The sequence below is a fragment of the Asterias amurensis genome, chromosome 3, assembly GCF_032118995.1.
Source record: "Asterias amurensis chromosome 3, ASM3211899v1".
In the NCBI taxonomy this organism is placed as follows: domain Eukaryota; kingdom Metazoa; phylum Echinodermata; class Asteroidea; order Forcipulatida; family Asteriidae; genus Asterias; species Asterias amurensis.
In genome coordinates, this window is record NC_092650.1 from 7,454,461 (window position 1) to 7,475,205 (window position 20,745).

The 20,745-nt window shown below is 39.9% G+C and overlaps 3 protein-coding genes across 4 annotated transcripts in view; 1 reads left to right on the forward strand and 2 right to left on the reverse strand.

Moving 5' to 3' along the window:
* Nucleotides 1-10,321, reverse strand: part of LOC139935094 (U3 small nucleolar RNA-associated protein 4 homolog) — a 75,272-nt gene extending 64,951 nt beyond the window's left edge. The window contains exons 1-2 of one of the 2 annotated variants that reach the window (XM_071929552.1): nt 6,368-10,321; nt 1,835-1,939 (exon numbers count right to left, since the gene is read on the reverse strand). The gene's annotated coding sequence lies outside the window, so the exon portion shown is untranslated. The remainder of the gene's footprint in view (nt 1-1,834; nt 1,940-6,367) is intronic. The other variant, XM_071929553.1, reaches the window with a different exon arrangement.
* LOC139935098 (triple QxxK/R motif-containing protein-like) lies at nt 262-5,355 on the forward strand. Its single transcript, XM_071929559.1, has 3 exons — nt 262-386; nt 1,410-1,568; nt 3,019-5,355. Exons 2-3 carry the CDS (start codon nt 1,422-1,424, stop codon nt 3,103-3,105), a joined length of 234 nt encoding a protein of 77 aa, XP_071785660.1. The 5' UTR covers nt 262-386; nt 1,410-1,421; the 3' UTR covers nt 3,106-5,355.
* Nucleotides 10,322-10,567: 246 nt separating the features above from the next.
* LOC139935095 (UDP-glucuronosyltransferase 2C1-like) lies at nt 10,568-19,583 on the reverse strand. Its single transcript, XM_071929556.1, has 5 exons — nt 18,877-19,583; nt 17,831-18,395; nt 14,121-14,343; nt 12,989-13,214; nt 10,568-12,214 (listed from the first exon to the last, which is right to left on the reverse strand). The coding sequence occupies exons 1-5, from the start codon at nt 19,413-19,415 to the stop codon at nt 11,938-11,940; spliced, it is 1,830 nt and encodes a 609-aa protein (XP_071785657.1). The 5' UTR covers nt 19,416-19,583; the 3' UTR covers nt 10,568-11,937.
* Nucleotides 19,584-20,745: the final 1,162 nt, after the last annotated feature.

Below are 20,745 nucleotides of genomic sequence, written 5' to 3' on the forward strand. Positions count from 1 at the left end.
CAATTTTAGGATGACGCAATCGTTGGGGGAGGGGGGCTGCGTGAGGGATGATTCCCAAGTTTTGCATGAGACCCGTGGCATGGCTGGGACGATATGACACGTTATGACTTGAGAATAATCAAAGTTGTTTTGTGCATTTTGGTGCTTATTCTGTCTATTCGCTCTAATCACCTTGAAAAGAGGAATTTCAAAGAAGTAATGTAGGAATTTTCATTTGGTATTAATTTATTGCGTGCAATGCACCCCACGCTGAAACTACAACGCCCCACCCATCTATCTGCATGAGCCTTCAACTCTTGCGGGCGCCCTTTCGCGTGTTTACGTTTTTGTCACCTGTGTGATGTCGACGTGTACGCCGGTTTTGGAAAGCTTTGGAACGGAAGGAGGTATGTCGTCTGCTCAGTTTAGGTTTTAAAAAAGACCTTTTTTTAAAAGAATTACCCAAGTTCCTTGCTAGTCCCTACAGAATGTTTATAATACAAATAATAAAACTTCACATACTTACTTAGTTATATTATTAGAAGTTAGTACAACCATTAGGCATAGCATAGCAGAACTTATGTATTTTGGTATACGCCCACAAATTTCATTTGCTTAGCAATATAGCACAGATACTTTTTGCTCAGCAGAAATTGGTTACCAGCAAAGGTACGGTGTCATTGTCTGACTCTTGACTGGTTCACAGTGGTGCTAAGTAAATGATTATTGATGAAACTAAGAAAAAAGTCAAATTTAAGTTGAATCGAATGTACACTCCTACTCGGTCTTAAAACAACAGTTGCATCTGTATTAAAAGATAGGCTATATAGGTAGGTAGGGTTATTAAAGTACGTCTTTTAGTGTGATGAACCACATGTTAAAGAAGGGTCATTCAATTGATTTATGAAAGTCCCAGGAAACCTGACGTGGAGGGCTCTCAAATTAATCTTTATATTAATTTGAGCGCCCTCCACGTTGTCATAACAAAGGAATTGACTATGGGAAATTCATAAAAACCGACAATTAAAGGAACACGTTGCCTTGGATCGGACGAGTTGGTCTATGAAAAGCGTTTGAAACCGTTTGTTATGAAATGCATATGGTTAGAAAGATGTTTTAAAAGTAGAATATATATTGATCCACACAAGTATCACACAAAATTGCACGGTTTTCATTTTACGGCGCGAACTAACACGGTCGGCCATTTATGGGAGTCAGAGTTTTGACTCCCATAAATGGCCGACCGTGTAGATCATTGTATTCTACTTTTACAACATCTTTCTAACCATATCGATTTTATAATTAACGGTTCCAGGACGCTTGTCAAAGACCAACTCGACCGATCCAAGGCAACGTGTTCCTTTAACAGGGGCATTTTCGCACCTGTCACATCATATGATGAAAATGCGAATTATTTGATTTCTTCCTAGGCCTCATTCACCATGGGGAAGAAAGATGCACAGAAAAGTAACCTTTCTGTTGACCAGTACCGGAAGAATATCGGCAAGCAGGACTACAAAAAAAGCAAGAAGGATCTGCACCGGTCAAAGCGAGAGGCGGATCGACGGAAGACTAACACTGTCTTCAGGGTAAGAGTTAGATGACGTCTTTCAAGCTCAATAACGCCCATTGATTGTGTACAGATTTGAATACCAATAATCATAGTGCCAGTGGCTTCTTATATAGTGCTCATATTCGTCACTTAGTGACGCTCTTAGCTCTTCAACATTCACTATTAATTGTTCTTTGCAATTTCCCCCTCCTCCAGAATGATAACATTTGCAAATCTTTTAAAAACAATTTGCACCAAATCTTAGTTAGTAGCTAGTAAATAACTTCACAAATATATTCATACCTTAACGCATGCTTTCAAAACCAAGGACGTCAGAAGAATAGGCTGGCTCCTTATATATTATCAGCACAATTAACGTTGGAGGACATTGGGAGTCCATGTTGGATCCTGAACAAAACAAGTTGAAGGATAGTTCAAGTTTGGGAATTACTTTTTTCTCAATTTGCCTTTTTTTGTCACGAAGGAGATAAATCCCACCACTGGTTCTTCACAGAATCATCCTGAGTCCTTTTAAGAAAAAATCATTACAAATTACTTTTCACCTAGTGGCATACCCCCTCTGAACCTATGTCTTCTAATTGCAAACAAGATTTAAAAAATAATACACAAATGAATGGTTCTAGATGAGCACAGCAACAATCACGAGTTCCTTTTTGTTGCAAAGACGCCAAATGAACAACACATATATATTGAGTATACATATTACATAATTGAGTGTGAACCTCAACACAGCTATACTTGACAAACTTTTAAAGCACTTTGTATTTATCATTGATGTCACATTCACACATGTATACATACAGGACCAGCGCCCTTTAGAGTTCAACCCCTCACTCACGTACCTTGTTAACTCGATTAAAACTTCCAAAGTTCATTACATAAGCTGGTCCCCTTTCTCTCTCTGAATGCCAGCAGGATGCATTACATTTGACACAGTGATTGTTAAAGCCATTGGGCACTTTCGGTAAACAGTTTTGTCCAAGGCCCACACTTTGTGTATCACAACTTATATACAAAATAACAAACCTATGAAAATTTAGGCTCAATTGGACACTGGAGTCGGGCGAAAAAAACGGGAAAACCCACCCTTGTTTCCGCACGTTATGCCGTGTGTTTAAAATAAATCCGTAATTCTCGATATGGAGAATTGATAAGTGTTTTAATGTTTTCTCAAAGAGTAAAGCATCTTATGGAATAATATTTTAAGAGAAGTCTTTCACCATTACCTTCTGTAAACCCTGTAAGTTATTTGTAAATCTGTGAACTTTCTGTTCCGAAAGTGTATAATATGGCTTTAATATGATTGTGGACATACTGTGCACATACTAAATGCCCCCTCCCACTATGTATTTCTCCCCATTATTTCTTTGCCCCCCCCCCCCCCCTCAATTGAATGTGTCTGGTAATGCCAGTGCTATCACACCATTCATAGCTTTAAATCTAAACTATTTTTGTTTTCTTTGTAGGACTCCATGCTTGTCTTGCTTGCACTGTGTGCTGTGATGTGCCTCGTTTACATGTTCTTCTATCTTCAGATGCCTTCGGAGTCGTGATTGATAGGACCCCCCCCTGTGAGATATTGTATTCAGTAACTGTGTATACATCTCCAGCTCTTCGAGCAGTGTTTAATATGCACAGGAATGCAAGAACTTTGGGGGTAAAAAGGGTGTGGTTATGGAAAAGGCGACACCCTCCTAAGTGGACACCCCCTTTCAGCATTTCCCTCTCCTGAGCTACCCACACCCCTTGGAGGTACAAAATGTGTTCCAAAGAGTACAAAGGCAGATCCAGACAAAATTATTTTGAGGGAGGGGGAGTGGTTAAGCTATAGGGGTGGAGGGGTGGGGGGGTGTCATGTGGCCATGACATTTTCCAGTGGCCCCCAGGTGCCCTAAACAAATCCAGATACATGTGATGAGCTTAAAAGGAAGTGAGAAAATGGTCCCCCTACCCCCACTGAAGAGCACCCCCCCCCCCCTGTGCTTTGCCTTTGCCCCTGCCTTTGTACACTGCCTTTAAAGAGTACATTATTAAACCTTTACATTGCCTTTAAGCCCGATGACGAAATAGTGTTGTGCACTAATTAGGCTGCCTAGAATTTGTATTTTTATGTTGAACCGTCCGTAAGCCCCAACAGTGCCTTTATCCAGTGCCTTAAATGGCTAACGAGTCTTAACAATTATTGTGAAACTCTTTACCGTGCTCAAAATTGCAAGTTTCCCACTTTGTAAATGTGATCAGTGAATGATTCCTAAAGGCGAACGCGTGGAACCATGCTTAAAAGACACTGGACACTGGACACTACTGGTACTTGTCAAAGACCATGGGTCGATTTCACAAAGAGTTAGGACTCGTCTTATCTCGAGTTAGGACGAGTAACTCGCCCTAACTTAGGATTAATCTTAAGGTCTGCTTGCTACAGTGCAGGGTTGCGACTCGTCCTAAGATTAGTCTTAAGTTAGGAAGAGTTTTGTGAAATCGACGGCATGTCTTCTTGACTTGGTATATCTCAACATATGCATAAAATAAACCTGTGAAAAGTTGCGAGATAACAATGAAAGAAAAAAACACCCTTCACACAAAGTTGTGTGCTTTCAGATGCTTGATTTCGAGAACTTAAAAATCTAATCATGAGGCCTCGAAAACAAATTCGTGGAAAATTACTTCTTTCTTGAAAACAACGCCACTGTAGAGGAGGCCAGTTCTCACAGTGTTTTACTATCAACCTCTCCCCATTACTCGTTACCAAGTAAGGTTTTAATGCTTATAATTATTTTGAGTAATTACCAATATAGTGTCCACTGCCTATAAACAGAACTTGACCACACAGTCGGCCATTTTTCTTACTTTCCTCCACGCTATACAGATGTATCCAAAGTGCCTCAGAAGATTGTAATAGAGTGAACAAAATTATGTAGGCCTATATGTACATGAATATTTCGTATTATTGGTCACATGATTTTTTTCTATTTGCAGATATCTTGCATACAGTTGAGTAAAACTCGAGTAAAATTGGCTTTATAAAGTAAACTAAACAATTTTGATCAGTGTCAAGAGATGTTTAACATTTAAAGATCAACTTGAATAAAATTGACATTGTTTTTTTTTGTTATAGAAAGATGACCGAGTGTGTATTAATTAGGTATAATTTAAAACTCAATAATAATTTGTTTCATTATATTAAATCCCTCACATTATGACCAGTGTCACGCTATACGCAAAATTGCAGAGTTTCACAAAAAAAAAAAAAAAAAAAACCTAATCACTAATTAAAATAAGCAAAAATACAGGGAAAAAACCTTCAAAAGTTTGAAAAAATAACAACCAAGCAAAAAGAAAAGAAAACGTGTATAAATTTTCAAATTAATAAGCTTGGGTGATGGTTTTTGAAACTGGTCGATTAGTTTAATCCTGTATATAATGTGGACGTACCGCGATTAGCAAAGTTTTGGAAATTTAATCTCAAAATTTGGTAGAGTTTTAATCGATGCCAGGATAGAATATTCCTATAAGTACTATATCCATATCCTGTAATAACAAATATTTTTACACTTCTCATTTTCCGTAACTGTCGATCAAAATATAAGGCACCAACCTCAAGGTTTTGAAAAAACTAAAAACACTTCTGCCGTTGACGACGTGCGTTAAAGGAACACGTTGCCTTGGATCGGTCGAGTTGGTCTTTGAAAATCGTTTGTAACCGTTTGTTATAAAATGCATATGGTTAGAAAGATGTGTTAAAAGTAGAATACAATGACCCACACACACATTTGCCTCGAAATAGCGTGGTTTCCTTTTACTTTGCGAACTAACACGGTTGGCCATTATGAGAGTCAAAAATCCATAAATGGCCGACCGTATTGTCGACGAGGTAAAAGGAAAACGTAGCTATTTCTGGTAATACTTGAGTGGGCCATTATTAATTAATACTTTATAATCATTTGCATTCTTTAACAAACGGTTACATACGCTTTTCAAAGACCAACTCGACCGATCCAAGGTAACGTGTTCATTGAAAATGGCAATACTTTGACCTTTTGTATTGGAGTTTTCTTTGTTATACCTCCATGAAATGAAGTCATATTATGCGAGAAAACCGCATATGGAAAACTAACTGATTGAAAAATTAAGGAGACTGTGTTAAGGCCCAAGTGCTGAAAAACATGCATGATTTATCCATTACTTATCTTGACCCACACAACGGACCAAGTCCAAATTTGTCACAGGTACCTGTATGTGTTTTTCACGAATCAAAGTAAACATAAACATTTTCTGCGACTGTTTTGTTGGCTTTACCATGGATGGACCATAGGCCAATATTTTTTAACAGTGTTGCTCCTACCCCTGTTTCGGTCTTCTCACACACTTTCGCCATGTTTTGGATCCGGAAAACATTTCTTTTCCAACGATCACAGCCTGAGTTTTTGCCAACCGAGGAAAATCATGGAAAGTCATGGATGCCAAACAATATAACAATGTTAAACAAATAACCAAAGTATTATTGAGGTTGTTGAAAGCCTTGGAGGTACAACGAAACCAATCTTAGGAGCTATAGTTAATTGAAAGTTTGCAGAAAATTATGAATTCAAAAACATGTTAATACGGTTGAATGTTTTGCAAGCAGCCATTGGCCGTCCATGTGAACCAACACGGTGTGTTCATCAACAATTGACATGTCTATTCACGTGTTTTTAAACATGCCGCCATCAAACGACGAAAAGAGACGTGTTGATTTTTGCTTCGTTTCAGTCTGTTTTAAAATCTATTTCATATTTGAAAGTCTTTTAGGGATGCTATAACTTATAATCAACTCACCTTGTTCATTTTCCAGGAACTTTGTCCACCACATTGGCTATAAAATGTGGAACAACTGAAGGGAAAACAGTCAAGAGTCTTTCGTAGTCAGCCATTTTGTCTCTCTCTCTATAGCTCTCCCAAGAGGGCGCTCGCATGCAACACGACTCTGATTAATTTGCATTTCAGATACGCATGGGCATGCACAAATGAAGATGCCTGTACCTACGCATTTGTATTGGTCCCCAAATTGCAATTCTGTTGAAATCAACGTTTTTTGAAAGTTTTTTTGAAAAGACGGTTGGGGTCGAAGGAGTTTTGGAAGTTGCCACCGTAACTTAAAGAAGTGGCGATATAAAAAAAAAGAAAAACAAATTACCATGCAGAAACACCAATAACCCCCATTAGTCAGGTTGCTTAGGTCCAAATTTTGACGAGATCGTGACCGACTGGCCCAAAGCACCAAACTTGGTAGATATATTGTTTAGGTCCTAGAGAAGATATTTAGAAGGGGTGACACCTGAAAACAGTATTGGAAGGGTACCTAATTTGCATAAATCTAAATTTGTGCACAATTTGCATATAAAAGCTTTAAAAAAAATTATGTGGTGATTTTGCTTTTCAGTTGAGTGCTGTATTCAGCCCTTTATTAATTAGGCCTTTTGATAGGGTTCAAATTATGTATGTTTTACTTTAAAGTCAAAGTAGAGTGATGCTTATAACTAATTATCACTAATTAAGACTAATTACAACGTAATTGTTAGTGATTTGACGAGTAATTCATTTATAAAGATTTAATGTACAATTTTATATATTCGTTTTATTATTTGCACCTACAATTTGGAGGTAGGCTTCAATTAGCCAATTCAATGTTTTTTATCCTTCCTGGCGTATTCACTTTGATATTTTAGATAATAAAGGTCAGTTTTAAAAGCATCAGACAATACATATTTGATTGGGAATCCCTCCCTGTTACCAGGAATTTTGAGCATAACTGCCTGGAAAATTCTCTTCCGGCAAGTCTTAAGACACTAGTTGCCATGCTGCTGAATGTACCTAATGTAAAGCACCAAGATATCAATGGGTCACAGGTTTGTCTGTCCATAGCTCAGATGGTCAGCTTCAATGCAAAAAACAAAGCTTCTGTGGCAAAAAACAGCAGGCATTCCAAAGAAAAGGAGCCACCTCTTCCTCTCTACAATGGGTTATGTATCCATACACTCACGAGATGCAACATATAATGAACATCCTGTATAGACTGGGCATCAGTGTAAGCTACGACCGTGCCATTAACAAGAAGCTTGTCTGCCCTGCAAATCTAACATAAGGTCGATGGTAAACTTGAAATTGCAAGAGCTACAGAAGTCTCCTGGGTACACAGATCTAATTTTTCTCTTAATAAAGAAGGACAAGCTTGAGAAAGAAGATTACATTGCCTGGTCTGCCTTCCCTGCTTTAACTCAGATGCCTCCTTAAGATCCTGCTGCTCTTGACGCCCTCTTTCCCCTTTTACACGAAAAGGCTACAACCATTGACATGATCAAGCATAATGCTTGATAGGATGGATATCCAAAGGCAGATAACAACATATCTCAATCCATGCCAAACACCGCTAATTGCTGTGGACCAACCACTGTCTGTCCATGCCAATTTTGTTCAGTGGTGTTGGCCCGAGACATTGTATTGGGAGAAAAGCACTTTTTAGTAACGTTGGTGGTCTCCAAATTGAGATGACTCTATAGATGGAACACAATTGGAGACTTTCTTGAAGGATCTGGTTGGACCGCTGCCTTATGTGAAGCTGGTGTGGGCTCCTCAGGTACAGCAGACTCCTTCCTCTAAGCTGCTCACCTCACTAGAACCAGGCATAGTCACAGTTACAGCCCCAACAGTTGCATATCTGCAGAGAGAGATGCTTGGCAACTGAAGGTGGAGTCTGACAGTGGGATTTCTTTTGAAACGTGGAAGCAGAAGATGATTACGGCAAGCTCTACATTTCAGTACTGGGATATCATCTTGAAATATGAAACACTTTTGTTGATTTTCATCCGTGCTCATGGTATCCGAAATTTTGATCTCTTTGGGGAGGCTTTGAAGGCATTGGTGTCTTGGTTCTTTGTTCTGGATCACACCTACGCTCGCTGGATCCCCATTCACACCCGAGACATAAAGGCTCTACCACAAAATATCAAAGAAGATGTCATACAAATGTGGGTTCTTCAAAAGACTCAACACGAGTCCTCTTGCATGCCTCTTGACCATAGTCATGAACAAAACAACGTTGGTAAAGGGTCTGGTGGCGTGGTAGAACTTACTGAAAATCCAGCTGCCTCCAGAATATGGATGGTTTCAGGTCCACAGTAAGCAAGACTGCTGAAGGAATTTGAGGACCAGTTCATGGACGGAGAAACGTCAACATTTACAAGCAGCATGAACAGGGATGACTATGCAGGAGGTTTTAAGGAAACAAGTGAAGAGCCTCACTGAAGCAATCTCAGAAATGGGTAACCCCTTTCATTGAAGATTCTTCAGAACTGCTTGCTTTCGACACTTGAAATTGTGCTAATAAAGATGTTGTTTCCACAGTCCCAACAATCGAAGCCCTTGGCATTTCCCAGTACCAGAAGCATGTTAAGGATGTGATTTTAGACCGAAGCACCAGCATTCATAAGCCCATCAAAAGAAATTCTGTGGCCATTTGGAAGCGTCTGAAATCACAAGCACAAGTGCTAAGCAGCATCGTTCAAGTAAAAATAATGATTGCAATCTTTTCAGCCAGCTCTACTTTGCAATTAAGTCAGTACCGTGATGGAGACTCAACACAATTCTTCGCCCATGAAAATCATCCTTGGCCATATTCTCTCTCGGTGTATGGAGCGCTCCTCCTGCCGACGATAAAACCTGATCCGTTAGAAATTCTGACAACAGATCAGCTAGACCCTCCCGTCATACTACCATGCCAAGGTTTTTTTTTACGATGATGCTATCGTCCACGCACTTCCTGCAAATCAAACTACATTGTAGTACATTCAATGAATCTGGTGAAAAGTTATTTCTCCCTTGGATCCAACAATTGAGGAATAGCAACCGAGTAGACATAGTGTGGAATACATACAAGAGAGGTATGTTTGAAGCAATCTATGAGGAAGAAGAGAGGAAAAGGTGTAGGAAGAAGGTTGCAGGGAACACTAAACTACCAACAAACTTCCTAAACTTTCTGCAGGATCCCACCAAGAGCTATTTCAACTAGTAACTGAGAAGGTATCGAACATGAAGTTTCCTGAGGCGAGCATCTGGACAACAAACTTGAAGTCTGAACAGCGTGCTTCAAACCAAGGGGTATGGTTGGACAAAGGTTGCATCTGACTGGAAACCTGTGTGGTCACTCATTCCAGAGGCAGCCAGTGTCTGCAGAGAGCTGTTGGAGTGCGGATGCCAAACACTGCTGCAGTGCTTTAGAAACTGCAGATGCCGCAAAGCTGTAGGCTTCTTGCACAGCGCTTTACAAGTGCAGCGGAAGCTGCCAAGATCTTTGAAGATCTTGTCAGTCTAAACCAATTTTCCCCACATGGGACTGTTTTAATAGTTAAGACGGTAGTAACAACAAAATAAAACTGTTTTGCATATTTCGAACCAGGATACTGAATTTATTATTATAGTGGCCATCTTGGATTTCTGACAACACATAATTACCTAGGCAAATCAGTTCATTAATGTTTTTTAAGTGCAGGATATGTAAACAAAACCACCAAAGTAAATATTTCAAAATGACCTTTGCTTAAATGATAAAAATGTACCGAAATTAGTGCTTAAATATAGGATTTTGCAGCCATTTTGAAATTATGTAAATTAGGTAACTTCCAAAAATATTTTTTGGTGTCACCCCTTCTAAAATTGATTTCTGGGCCCTATAGAAGGTACCTACCAAATTTGGTGCTTTGGGCCAGTCGGTCACGATGCTATCCATAAGCTACCTGACTACAGTGTCCAGTGCATTTAAAGTCTGATTCTGGGTCAAGTGTACCCTTTCTATCCATGTCATTTTAACACAGGTTCTGGGTCATGTCCAACCCTCGTGGGTCTGGACCCGGAATACGTTCAATTCAGACCCGGGATTTTTCAGAGCGCTTCTATAGTCTTTTGTTTTCCCCTATGAGTTTCCAATTTCCACAAGTGAGGGAAGTCGGCTCAAAAAGTAGAAAAAAAAAATAAAAATAAGAAGAAGTCAAACAACAACAACAACAACAACAACACCACCACCAACAACACCAAAGAACGGTCATGACACAAAACAAAAACGGATGACAACCAAAAACGTTTATAATAAAAAAAAGGTTCTACGTGCTGTTTGTAAAGTGGTGTTTATTAATGTGCAAGTGGTAATAATATTATTTCACTTTAAAGTAAATAATCAAACGTAAACATTTCACATATACAAGAGAAACACTATAGCAATGCTGCCTGCCCGCACAATTTTGACCCAAATATTACCACGACGTAACCGATAATAAAATATGAAGAACATTGTACTGATAGTAATAATCGTCTTGACAGGTCAACAAACATAATTATGCGAACGTTTCGAACATTTATTGAATGAGCTTACATTCTACTGGTACTGTGTTTTTTAATGCGTAAAGTGAGAACAAAGGCGGGCACTATCAAACAAAACCATTCTCCACGGCGTTATAACATCCGGTGTGGCAGGAGATTCCGTTTAAAGGATTTGGTTACCTTTTCAAAATGTCCATAGATTTACATTAAACTTGCATGGTTTGGAGATAATGATAGTGGAAAGCTTCCTTTAAAATATTACTCACCGAGGTGCTGTAGGTTTTTTTTTATAGAAATGAGTAAAACAATGTCATGAAAATACGTTTGTAAAATGGTTAAAATAATTTTCGTCTCATGAGACGAAAATGATTTTCATGACATTGTTTTACTCATTTCCCAAAAACTACAGGGAAGCGTTCTACTATCATTATCTTCAAGGTGTGTAAGTTAAGTGTAAATCTGTGGACATTTTGTTTTTTGTCCTACAAAAGTTACATACACTGCAAAGGTCGTTGGTCACAATTTGCCAAACTTTTGTGCCCAACGTTGGTTCAAATATCAACTGACTACATTATTGGGCATATCTTAACCAACAGTGGTTGGGCAAAAACTATAGACCCTTTAACAGAGATCCCCCTTCTTAAAAAAAAACTGCGCTGGTTGGCGTGGATGGCCCAATGTTTGCAAAACGACAAGAGAAGAAAACAGGGGACTTCCCTGAAAATAACCTTACATAAAGTGAGATTAGTAATGTACAGTATATGCCTACACCGTTTTGTACTTCAATCAACTATAAAATAAAGGAAGAAAAGGGACTTTCGCTTAGTTGTGCCGCCCCAAATGAAAACAACATTTGGTTGCGCCGTTGGGCCCTGAAGGAAAATGTTGAAGCATAACCTATGGTAAAATATACATGCTTTGTTATGGCGGTTGTAACAAATAACCAGTGATTTGCCAGTAATTAACCAACAGCCAATTCAACCAAAACAGTTTTTGGTTATAGTTACGATCGCCAACAATGCACACGGTCCTGGTTTCTACCTTGGAGCGGTTCTGCTACATGCGCGTGCACAACCGAGACAACACTTTCCTAGCAACCATACAAAGACGATCGTTATCACAAGATAAATGCCCATGACATCCAATAAGCATAGTTCGTACCAGGCGAGTTTTTCTATCTGAGTCCTGAGGTGATCTGTACCGTGTTCTATAGCATACTCTATCCAGAAGAGTGTGCGATTCATTGGGAGACCCTGGCCGGTATTCTCCATGTCATGCATCTTTCTTGAAGCTATCTTAGCATTCTCCAGGTAACTGTTGTTAGGAGGAAACGAAGTAGATTGTAAATAAGATTCTCTTTAAATGGACACTTTTGGTAATTACTAAAAAGTAATTGTTAGCATGAAAACTATAGAGAGCTTTTTATAGTATAACAAATTGTTAGAAACGGCTCCCTAATAAATGACGTAGTTTCTGAGAAAGAAGTCATTTCTCACTAAAAATATTTGAGTTGACCTCAGCTGAAAAATTGTTTTAATGCAAGTCGCCAGACACAAAAGACCGGATGGCCACTTCAAGGTGTGGGCTACCACGTTTTTCCAGAGGCCGCTATAGGGCTGAAACAGGGTTACCCCTTTTACAGATGGATGTAGGTGTGGGTATCATCAATCAGAAGCCTGGCCGGTAGAAAGCACTACCTCCCCAACTTCATGTAGCAAGTGTCACGATCGGGATCCGAACCCACACTCTGCTGATCAAACACCAGAGCTTGAATCCGGTGCTCGAACCGCTCGGCCATGACACGCCACAGGTCGAAAGCACAAAACGTGTTTTTTTCCATTATTCTCTCGCAACTTCGACGACCAATTGAGTTAAAATTTTCACAGGTTTGTTATTGTGTGCATTATGTTGAGACTACACCAAGTAAGAAGACTTGTCTTTGACATTACCAAAGGTTTTCATGAAGCTATATATATCGCTCTATGGCTGGAATGGAGTAAAATCAAGATGGCGACACCGTCTATATAGCTCATAGAGTTATATATAAGTCTTTGATATAGCTAGAGGAGGCAATCAAAGAATACTTACGAAGAATTGTCCACGACTTCTCGGATGCCTTCGTACAATAGTTCTGATGTTAAGCCAATGGGCCCTCTGGGGAAATAGTGAGCCATGCCGATTACCTTGAGACGGACTAGGTCATCGATCTGATCAGTAAACAGCGGTAGGCCCAGGATGGGGACCCCGTAGTACATGGCCTCGTAGCCTCCATTCAAGCCACCATGGTATATCAACAAGCGTGTCTTCTCGTGAGCTGTGTGTGGAAAGGACAATCATTTTGTGAGTACGGATTATAAAAGTTGTTCTCTGACGACTTCGCAAAAGTCCACGCTCTCCAAAACTCCATTGTCACAATTGACCCGGATTGCGGGTCCGGGGGCATTTCTTAGTCAATCTGGCTTGATGTTATTTTCCATAATTTGGTTGATTTTTGGACATCCCATTCGGATTTCAGGTTACTTTAACACAGACTCCGGCCGGGTCAAACTGATCCAGAGGCGGGTCAGGCACCCTGGGAACCGGAACTCCGGTCAGTTTGCACACACCTTTTGAAACGTTGTGAATGAAAACAAGGGTAATTTTTGAGCCAGCATGTCTTGGTCAAAGGTCACCAAAAGCTCACTAAAGTTCTCTCGGAGCCACTATTATGATCACTTTGTATATGGTATACTTTCGGGTTAGAATTGATCCCAGATCCGAATTAATCCGAATTCCGGGTCGGGGGGGGGGTGGTGATCCATTAATGGGCCTTAAAGGGAAGGTACACGTTTGGTAACTACTCAAAACAACTTAAAAACTGACTTGGTAACGAACATTGGAGAGGTGTTGTAGTTTTTGAGAAAGGGGTCGTTTCTCACTAAAATAATAAAAGACTTCTAGCTAGAGGTCTTTTATTCTTATCTGAAAGCACACAAATTCGTCCGACAAGGGTGTTTTTACTTTCATAATTTTCTCGCAACGTCGATGACCAATTGATCCCAAATTTCCACAGGCTTGTTATTTTATGGTTATGATGGGATACACCAAGTGAGAAGGATGGTTTTTGACAATTATTAAACATGTACCTTCCCTTTAAGTCACCAATAGTCACCAAACGTCATCTCGGACTTTAGTTCACTACATCATCGGTCAAAACTTATAATAAATCTGACAAACTTACCGATTAAATCTTGCTGGGAGATCCATCTGACTAACATAGTGTTGTTTCCTAATGTGTGTGGTTTTTCCTCGCCGAGGTACTTCCACACAACCCGCTGAGGGATACGGGCAAGTGCCGCTCCGATCATATTGGCCATCTCCATATTCATGACATGAAGGAGCGTACTGACTGAGAATACAGCGACACCATGCTCACCTGACCCCTGAACAAACTCTTCTAGCTCCTACATGGTGTGGAAAGTACGAAGTAAGAAGTAAACTTAATAATAATAATAATAACAATGCATTCATAAATACCTCAGACAGTTTCGCTATTCCTATTGGTGGAGAGCGCGTCACGTGTGGTGTTTAAACCTTTGATAATGACCAGTGTTTAATGACCAGTGTCCAGTTCAAAACCATTTATTATCGGCGATAAGAGTTTATGCATAATGAATGGTTTGTGTGCAACCTTGACCCAAATGGGAGAGAGGCCGGGTTGAGGACGCCCAATGGCATCTTGGATTGAGCAACTTGGTCCACCAAGCAAGGAAGACGACTCAAGCTAGCTACAAACCGTGGACATAAGGAGATCAGCTCAAAGGACCCCAGCAGTCTATGTGGTAGAGTGAGTGACTAAAAACTTCGAGGTCAGAATTAACCCGGTTTCTACGTCCCAGTGGGTCATTTTGACACGTATTCCGGGTTATACCTGACGCCGAAATGGGTCGGGCCCAACGGGACTAATATTTGGGTCAATTCTGACCCGGAGTAATATTGGAGTATAACAATTAGCCATACTTAAAGGTAGGGTTCGTTCGGTATCACTCTTAAAATCATGGCTGTGTACAAACTATTGGTAAGAAGCATACATCATATTTCGATGCTATGATGCATTTAAATTAAATTAAATTAAAATTAAATTAATACTCATAAGAGAACAAAAACAACAAAATGGAAAACCAGAATTAGGCAACAAGACTATAAAAATAATGTGAATAGGTGCATACAGGACATACTAGAACTAGGCGCAATTATTAAGGAGGAACTGCTTAAGCTTACTTTTAAACATACTCAAAGAAGTGGCATTAGTGAGAGGAGTGTTCAAAGAGTTCCAGAGTTTAGGACCTTGGTATTTAATACTATTGTGAGAAAGAAGGGTCCTGGTAAAGGGAATGTGATAGTGGAAAGCTTGACGGGTACAATGAGTATGGATGGACTGATTATGTGTGAAAATGGAAGCAAGGCAGGAAGGTAAATTGTTGTGAGCCAGTTGAAACATGAATGTACCCAGATGAAAAAAATAGATGTCATTCAATTTCAGAGACCGGTACTTGGTGAATAGGGGATCAGTGTTAGCAAGATAAGACGAATTGCTAACAACACGAATGGCCCTTTTTTGTAAAAGGAACAGTCTATTTAACACAGAATGAGACGCATTACCCCAAGCTAAAATACCATAATTAATGTGAGATAAGACAAGGGTGTTATACAATGTAATTAAAATATACTCAGGGAGATAAAACTTAAGTCTATTGATGACACCAACATTTCTAGAAAAAGTTTTACACAGAGAGTCAACATGTGGTTTCCAGGAAAGCTTGTGATCTATGTGCAAGCCAAGAAATTTAGTACAGTCAATTTGATTAATATTAATACCAGCAATATAAAAATCTCTAGGTACAACATTAGACACATTACTAAAAAGCATACAGTTTTTTTTTTTTTTTTAAAGGAACACGTTGCCTTGGATCGGACGAGTTGGTCAAAACAAAAGCGTTTGTAACCGTTTTTTATAAAATGCATATGGGTAGAAAGATGTTGTAAAAGTAGAATACAATGATCCACACAAGTTTGCCTCGAAATTGCGTGGTTTACCTTCTACTGTGCGAACTAACACGGTCGGCCATTTATGGGAGTCAAAATTTTGACCCCCATAAATGGCCGACGTGTTAGTCGACGAGGTAAAAGGAAAACCACGCAATTTCGAGGCATGTTTGTGTGGATCATTGTATTCTACTTTTACAACATCTTTCTACCCATATGCATTTTATAAAAAACGGTTACAAACGCTTTTCAAAGACCAACTCGATCGATCCAAGGCAATGTGTTCCTTTAATGTTTAAAGACAGTTTGTTAGATTTGATCCAATTACTTACAAAATCAAGTTCAGAGTTAACTGTAGCAATAAGAGGGTCTAAGTGAGAATGACTACAAAATAAATTAGAGTCATCAGCAAATAGGATGAAGGAGAGGACATCTGAGGATTTAGCAATATCATTGATATAGATCAAGAAGAGAAGTGGTCCCAGAATAGAGCCCTGTGGAACACCACATGTAATTGAGCGGGTGGTGGATGAGTGTCCCCCCACAGTGACATACTGCTTTCTGTTGGAAAGGTAGCTTGTAAACCACTCTAGGGATCTTCATCCAGAATACCGTAATGATTGAGTTTTTGAAGCAAAATGCTATGGTCAAGAGTATCGAAGGCTTTCGAAAAATCGAGGAAAATCCCTAGAGTGTGTTCAGAATTGTCAATTGCAGTGACGACTTTCTCAATCAGGTGGATGACTGCGTGGGTAGTAGAATGTTTGGCCCGAAAACTTGTCATCCTGTTAAATTATTGATGTAAAGTTTGTCCTTATTTTTGTGTTTTTTGGGGTTTTTGTTTTGTTTATCTGTTTCATGTTCATCTCTTAATTATTGTTTAGTATTTATTTAGCGCCTACGTACTGTATTGTGTTTGTTTCCTTTTGTAAACTGATTGTTATGCTTTATTGCTTTCGTTAGGGGGTCCATACTCGACAAGCTTTGCTTTTTATGGGCCCCCTCCAACTCCATCACCTTGTGCTCTGTATATTTTTGCTTGTTTTCCGTAATTTATATTTTGCCTTTGCTTGTAAATGTAGTATTATATTATTACTTCATGTATTATCATTATTCCATTTGCTTGTAAAACATAGTTCATTGTTCACTGCTAATTGTTTTGTTTATTTGTTTGGATTTGGGAATAAAGTGAATTTAATTGAAAAAAAAGTCTTTGACAATAATTTCCAAAGGTGTCCAGTGTCTTTAAAGCAAACTACCCATTATTGCTGCGTCCTTCGGATGGGACGTAACGCTTCTGGTCCCGTGTGTTATGTATTAAATGTACGTAGTACGCCTCTCTTAGTATTTATGCATTAGGTACGTCACAGAGCTAACTCAAATCGAGGCGATGGGCGCAGCCACTGCAAGTGATGGGGGACGTGCGCCCATAGCCTCATTTTGGGTACGAATTATGACATCATGCATAAATATTAAGAGAGGCGTATACACATGCAACGATCGTAGGTAGCTCGTGGTAATAGACCCTTCCCATGAAATATGTATTGCACATAGCGCTTGCGCACTAACGTTTTGGTTGGCAAATTGAGGGAACATCGCGTGTTTTGTACACGGGTAATGGGTGCGTCACGCAGACGCGATTGCGCGTCTGCTTAGTGCACAACTCTATGGCGTTTGCCAACCAACAGGGTCTGTACGCATGCGTGAATGTAATTAGAATATTTCATGGGAAGGGTACATTGCGACTGCACACACACACACACTGGGATCGAGGGTGTGTGTACCGTCCCCGTGGCTGCACCGCGCTCCAACTGCACCGCGTCTTGACTTCATGACACTAATTCGGACACGGCCTGAGACCCCCACCCTTCTCTCCATTTCCCCCTCCCTAAACATGGTTTTTACCTGAGATAGTGGCTTCGGAGGTGCGATCGTTAGCCCTCCGATCATGATCACGTTCGGCGTCACTGGCCTCGGGAACTCCAAGAGGAAATCCCAGTTGTAGAGGAAGAGTTCCGACCGTGAGATAATCTCCTTCGTCCCGATCCCCAGGCTGAGGCCAAGCCTATTTTTCTCCTTGTCCATCGCACCAAGCATAATGTAATCGTAAGTGAGAAGTGAGAACCCGTGCATGATGACGTTCTTGACCCTCTGGGTGAAGCTCATCGTGTCCGAGTAGGTCGTCAAAAACTCCGGGACGTATGATAACGGGCTGGGCTGGTTGTACCATCGACTGTAGCGAGTGCCCAAGTAGCCGCCATTGATAGTGTTGATGAACGGTACTTTGAGTATATCGTGGGCAATAATGCTACACGATGGCGTCATGGCCTCACACAAAACCATGTCAAATTTTAAAGCACGGAGCTCGTCAAAGTCAGTGTTCAAGAACATATCCCACATTGTGACATTCATGGCTTCTGAAATGCGCTGGAACTCGTTTTCAATGAAACCCAGCCTCATTTTAACATACCTGAATTTGAAGAAGAAACAAAATATAAGGAGTGATTAAGGATCTCGGTAACGAGAGGTTTGAAGGTGAGGTCGAAAATGTGTGCCTTGTTTAACTTTTTATCATTCAAGATAAAGATAGATAGATAACATGTCTACAAAAAAGCTGAACAAAACACAATTCTCATGGAAAGCAAGACAATTTTTCGTCTTGGATTTCCATTGGGACGTCATTTGAATTCACGATTAGCATGCCTTTTCAAGAAGCCTATACGGTTTGCCGCGCTATAGAAATGGAAACTCGCTCAGCAAGCACAATATCAGTTGTAAAGCATCTTTAACAAAATGCCCCAGGGCTTAGCTTACCAGTTGGTTAACAGAATCGAACAGATTTGCTGTTTGTTTGTTTTCTCCCTTTAATGTATAACACGAATCCATGACAGTTCATAATGAACATTATTCCTGTCATAAATCTAAAAGAACTAACAAAAGGTGATGCTTACCAAGTGAAGGAACCAAGTTCTCCCGATAGACTTTTTTTCGTCCAATACTCGAAAAACTCATCTACAAGTTCATTTGGAAAGTCGGTTTCGAATGTTCTGAAGTTGATGGACGCTCGGTCTTGGTCAGTTACCCAATACAAACGGTCCTTGATTGTTAGCCAGGTAACGTCATGCCCCCTCGCAGCCAACGCCCTTGCCGTTAGGCGTTGGATGTGGGTGTGACTGCCGTCCATTAAGCAATCGATGATCAGTATGCGTCGGTTATGCCGGCCGCCGTGTTTTGAGCCCTCTCCGCGGGCCGCGTTGGACCACACCTTGTGGTCCAGCGAATCGGAGATTTCACTGTCGAAGTTACCAACGGAAGGTTGGTAATAACTCTGCCTTGGAGGTTCACTCAAACCGCTTGGAATCGTCGGATTCATTGACTCATTTGTGTCCATGGTTGTTTCATCATCATCAATACCTTGCCCGGAGCACAGGTATTTTGAAATCAGAAAAAGGAAAAGGACCAACAATCCAAAACGGGTTTTGTCTCCCATGGTTTCTTTCAGTGTGCTCTGATTTTTCTTGGCAATGAAAATAACTGGGAGTTGGTTGGTTGCAGTAGGTTGCCTCCAAGTTACATATAGAATTTGCCGCGTGTGCCAATAATCTACACCTACCGGTTGGCAAAAATGAGGGCTGATGATTGTGTGAAGCTTATACGCGTTTTCGGTTAACCTAGTGCACAACTCTATGGCGTTTTGGAAGAAACTATAAATACATTATAGTAAACTTGCGGGTACAGCCATGTGTAAACCTCTCCTTATTATTTTTTTTTTAGAAGAGACGGTCTGGTCTCGACGGTTCGAACAGTATACTATGCCCGTATTCGGGCCCAATGGTTTCAGTTGGCATGTGAATATGATTTGCATATTTCATGGGAAAGGTTAAATACACGGCTTGAGGTATACTGTATTCTAATGGGGGTAGACAATTACGGCGAAGACGTTATCGTACTACCAGTAGGAACTATCTGAATGATAATTTATAGGTTATTAAATTAGATTAGATTGATTAGATTTTATTTATCGTCCACGTTAAAAAAACCATAGAAACTTGACATCCACTGGCCAAATACAAGTATACACAATAAATATCAAAACTTTATAAATTACAAAATAAAAGAATAAGAAGAAAAGAAGTAGAAATACAAAGCAACAAAAGACCCGCACACTAAAAAAAAAGCACCAATAAAAATGCACCAGTAAAAACAACACCAGCAGCTTTCCTACCGCAGTGTAGCTACCCGTGACCAGTTACCCGCAACCAATCCATTCCAACAGTGCGAACAATACATTTAATACAAGACCATGGTAAAAAGTGCTACAACCCTTATTTATCCTGCTAGCATTTTTGTTGAACATCACATGTGAATAGCATTAGGCCAATTTCAGCAAACAATCATTCAACTTCATTTACATGCGTTTAAAGGTAGTGGACACTATCGGTAATTTAGTCAAAGAAACGTCTCCCTCTGAAATGAAGTAGATTTCAAAAAAGAACTTTTTTTCCACTGCAATTTATTTGAATTCGATTTCGAGACCTCAGAGTTAGATCTTGTGGTCCTGAAATCAAGCATATGATTACAAACAACTTCGTTTGACAAGGATGTTTTTTTTCTGATATAGCTCAGTTGGTAGAGCGCCGGCACGTTAATCCGGAGGTCGTTGGTTCGAATCCCACTTTCACAGGTTTGTTATTTTATGCATATACATGTTGAGATACACCAAGTGAGAAGACTGATCATTGACAATTTTAACTAAAACTAGCGCGTCTTTTTAGCTGTTAATGCATACATTTTCGTTTTCGTGCAGACATTATTATAAT

Coding starts and splice junctions, on each gene's coding strand:
- LOC139935095 (XM_071929556.1), bottom strand. CDS start 19,415: ATGGGAGACAAAACCCGTTTTGGATTGTTGGTCCTTTTCCTTTTTCTG. Junction 14,344..17,830: donor CTCCGAAGCCACTATCTCAG/GTAAAAACCATG, acceptor CACACCATGTAG/GAGCTAGAAGAGTTTGTTCA. Junction 13,215..14,120: donor CTCCCAGCAAGATTTAATCG/GTAAGTTTGTCA, acceptor TTCCACACACAG/CTCACGAGAAGACACGCTTG.
- LOC139935098 (XM_071929559.1), top strand. CDS start 1,422: ATGGGGAAGAAAGATGCACAGAAAAGTAACCTTTCTGTTGACCAGTAC. Junction 1,569..3,018: donor AGACTAACACTGTCTTCAGG/GTAAGAGTTAGA, acceptor TTTTCTTTGTAG/GACTCCATGCTTGTCTTGCT.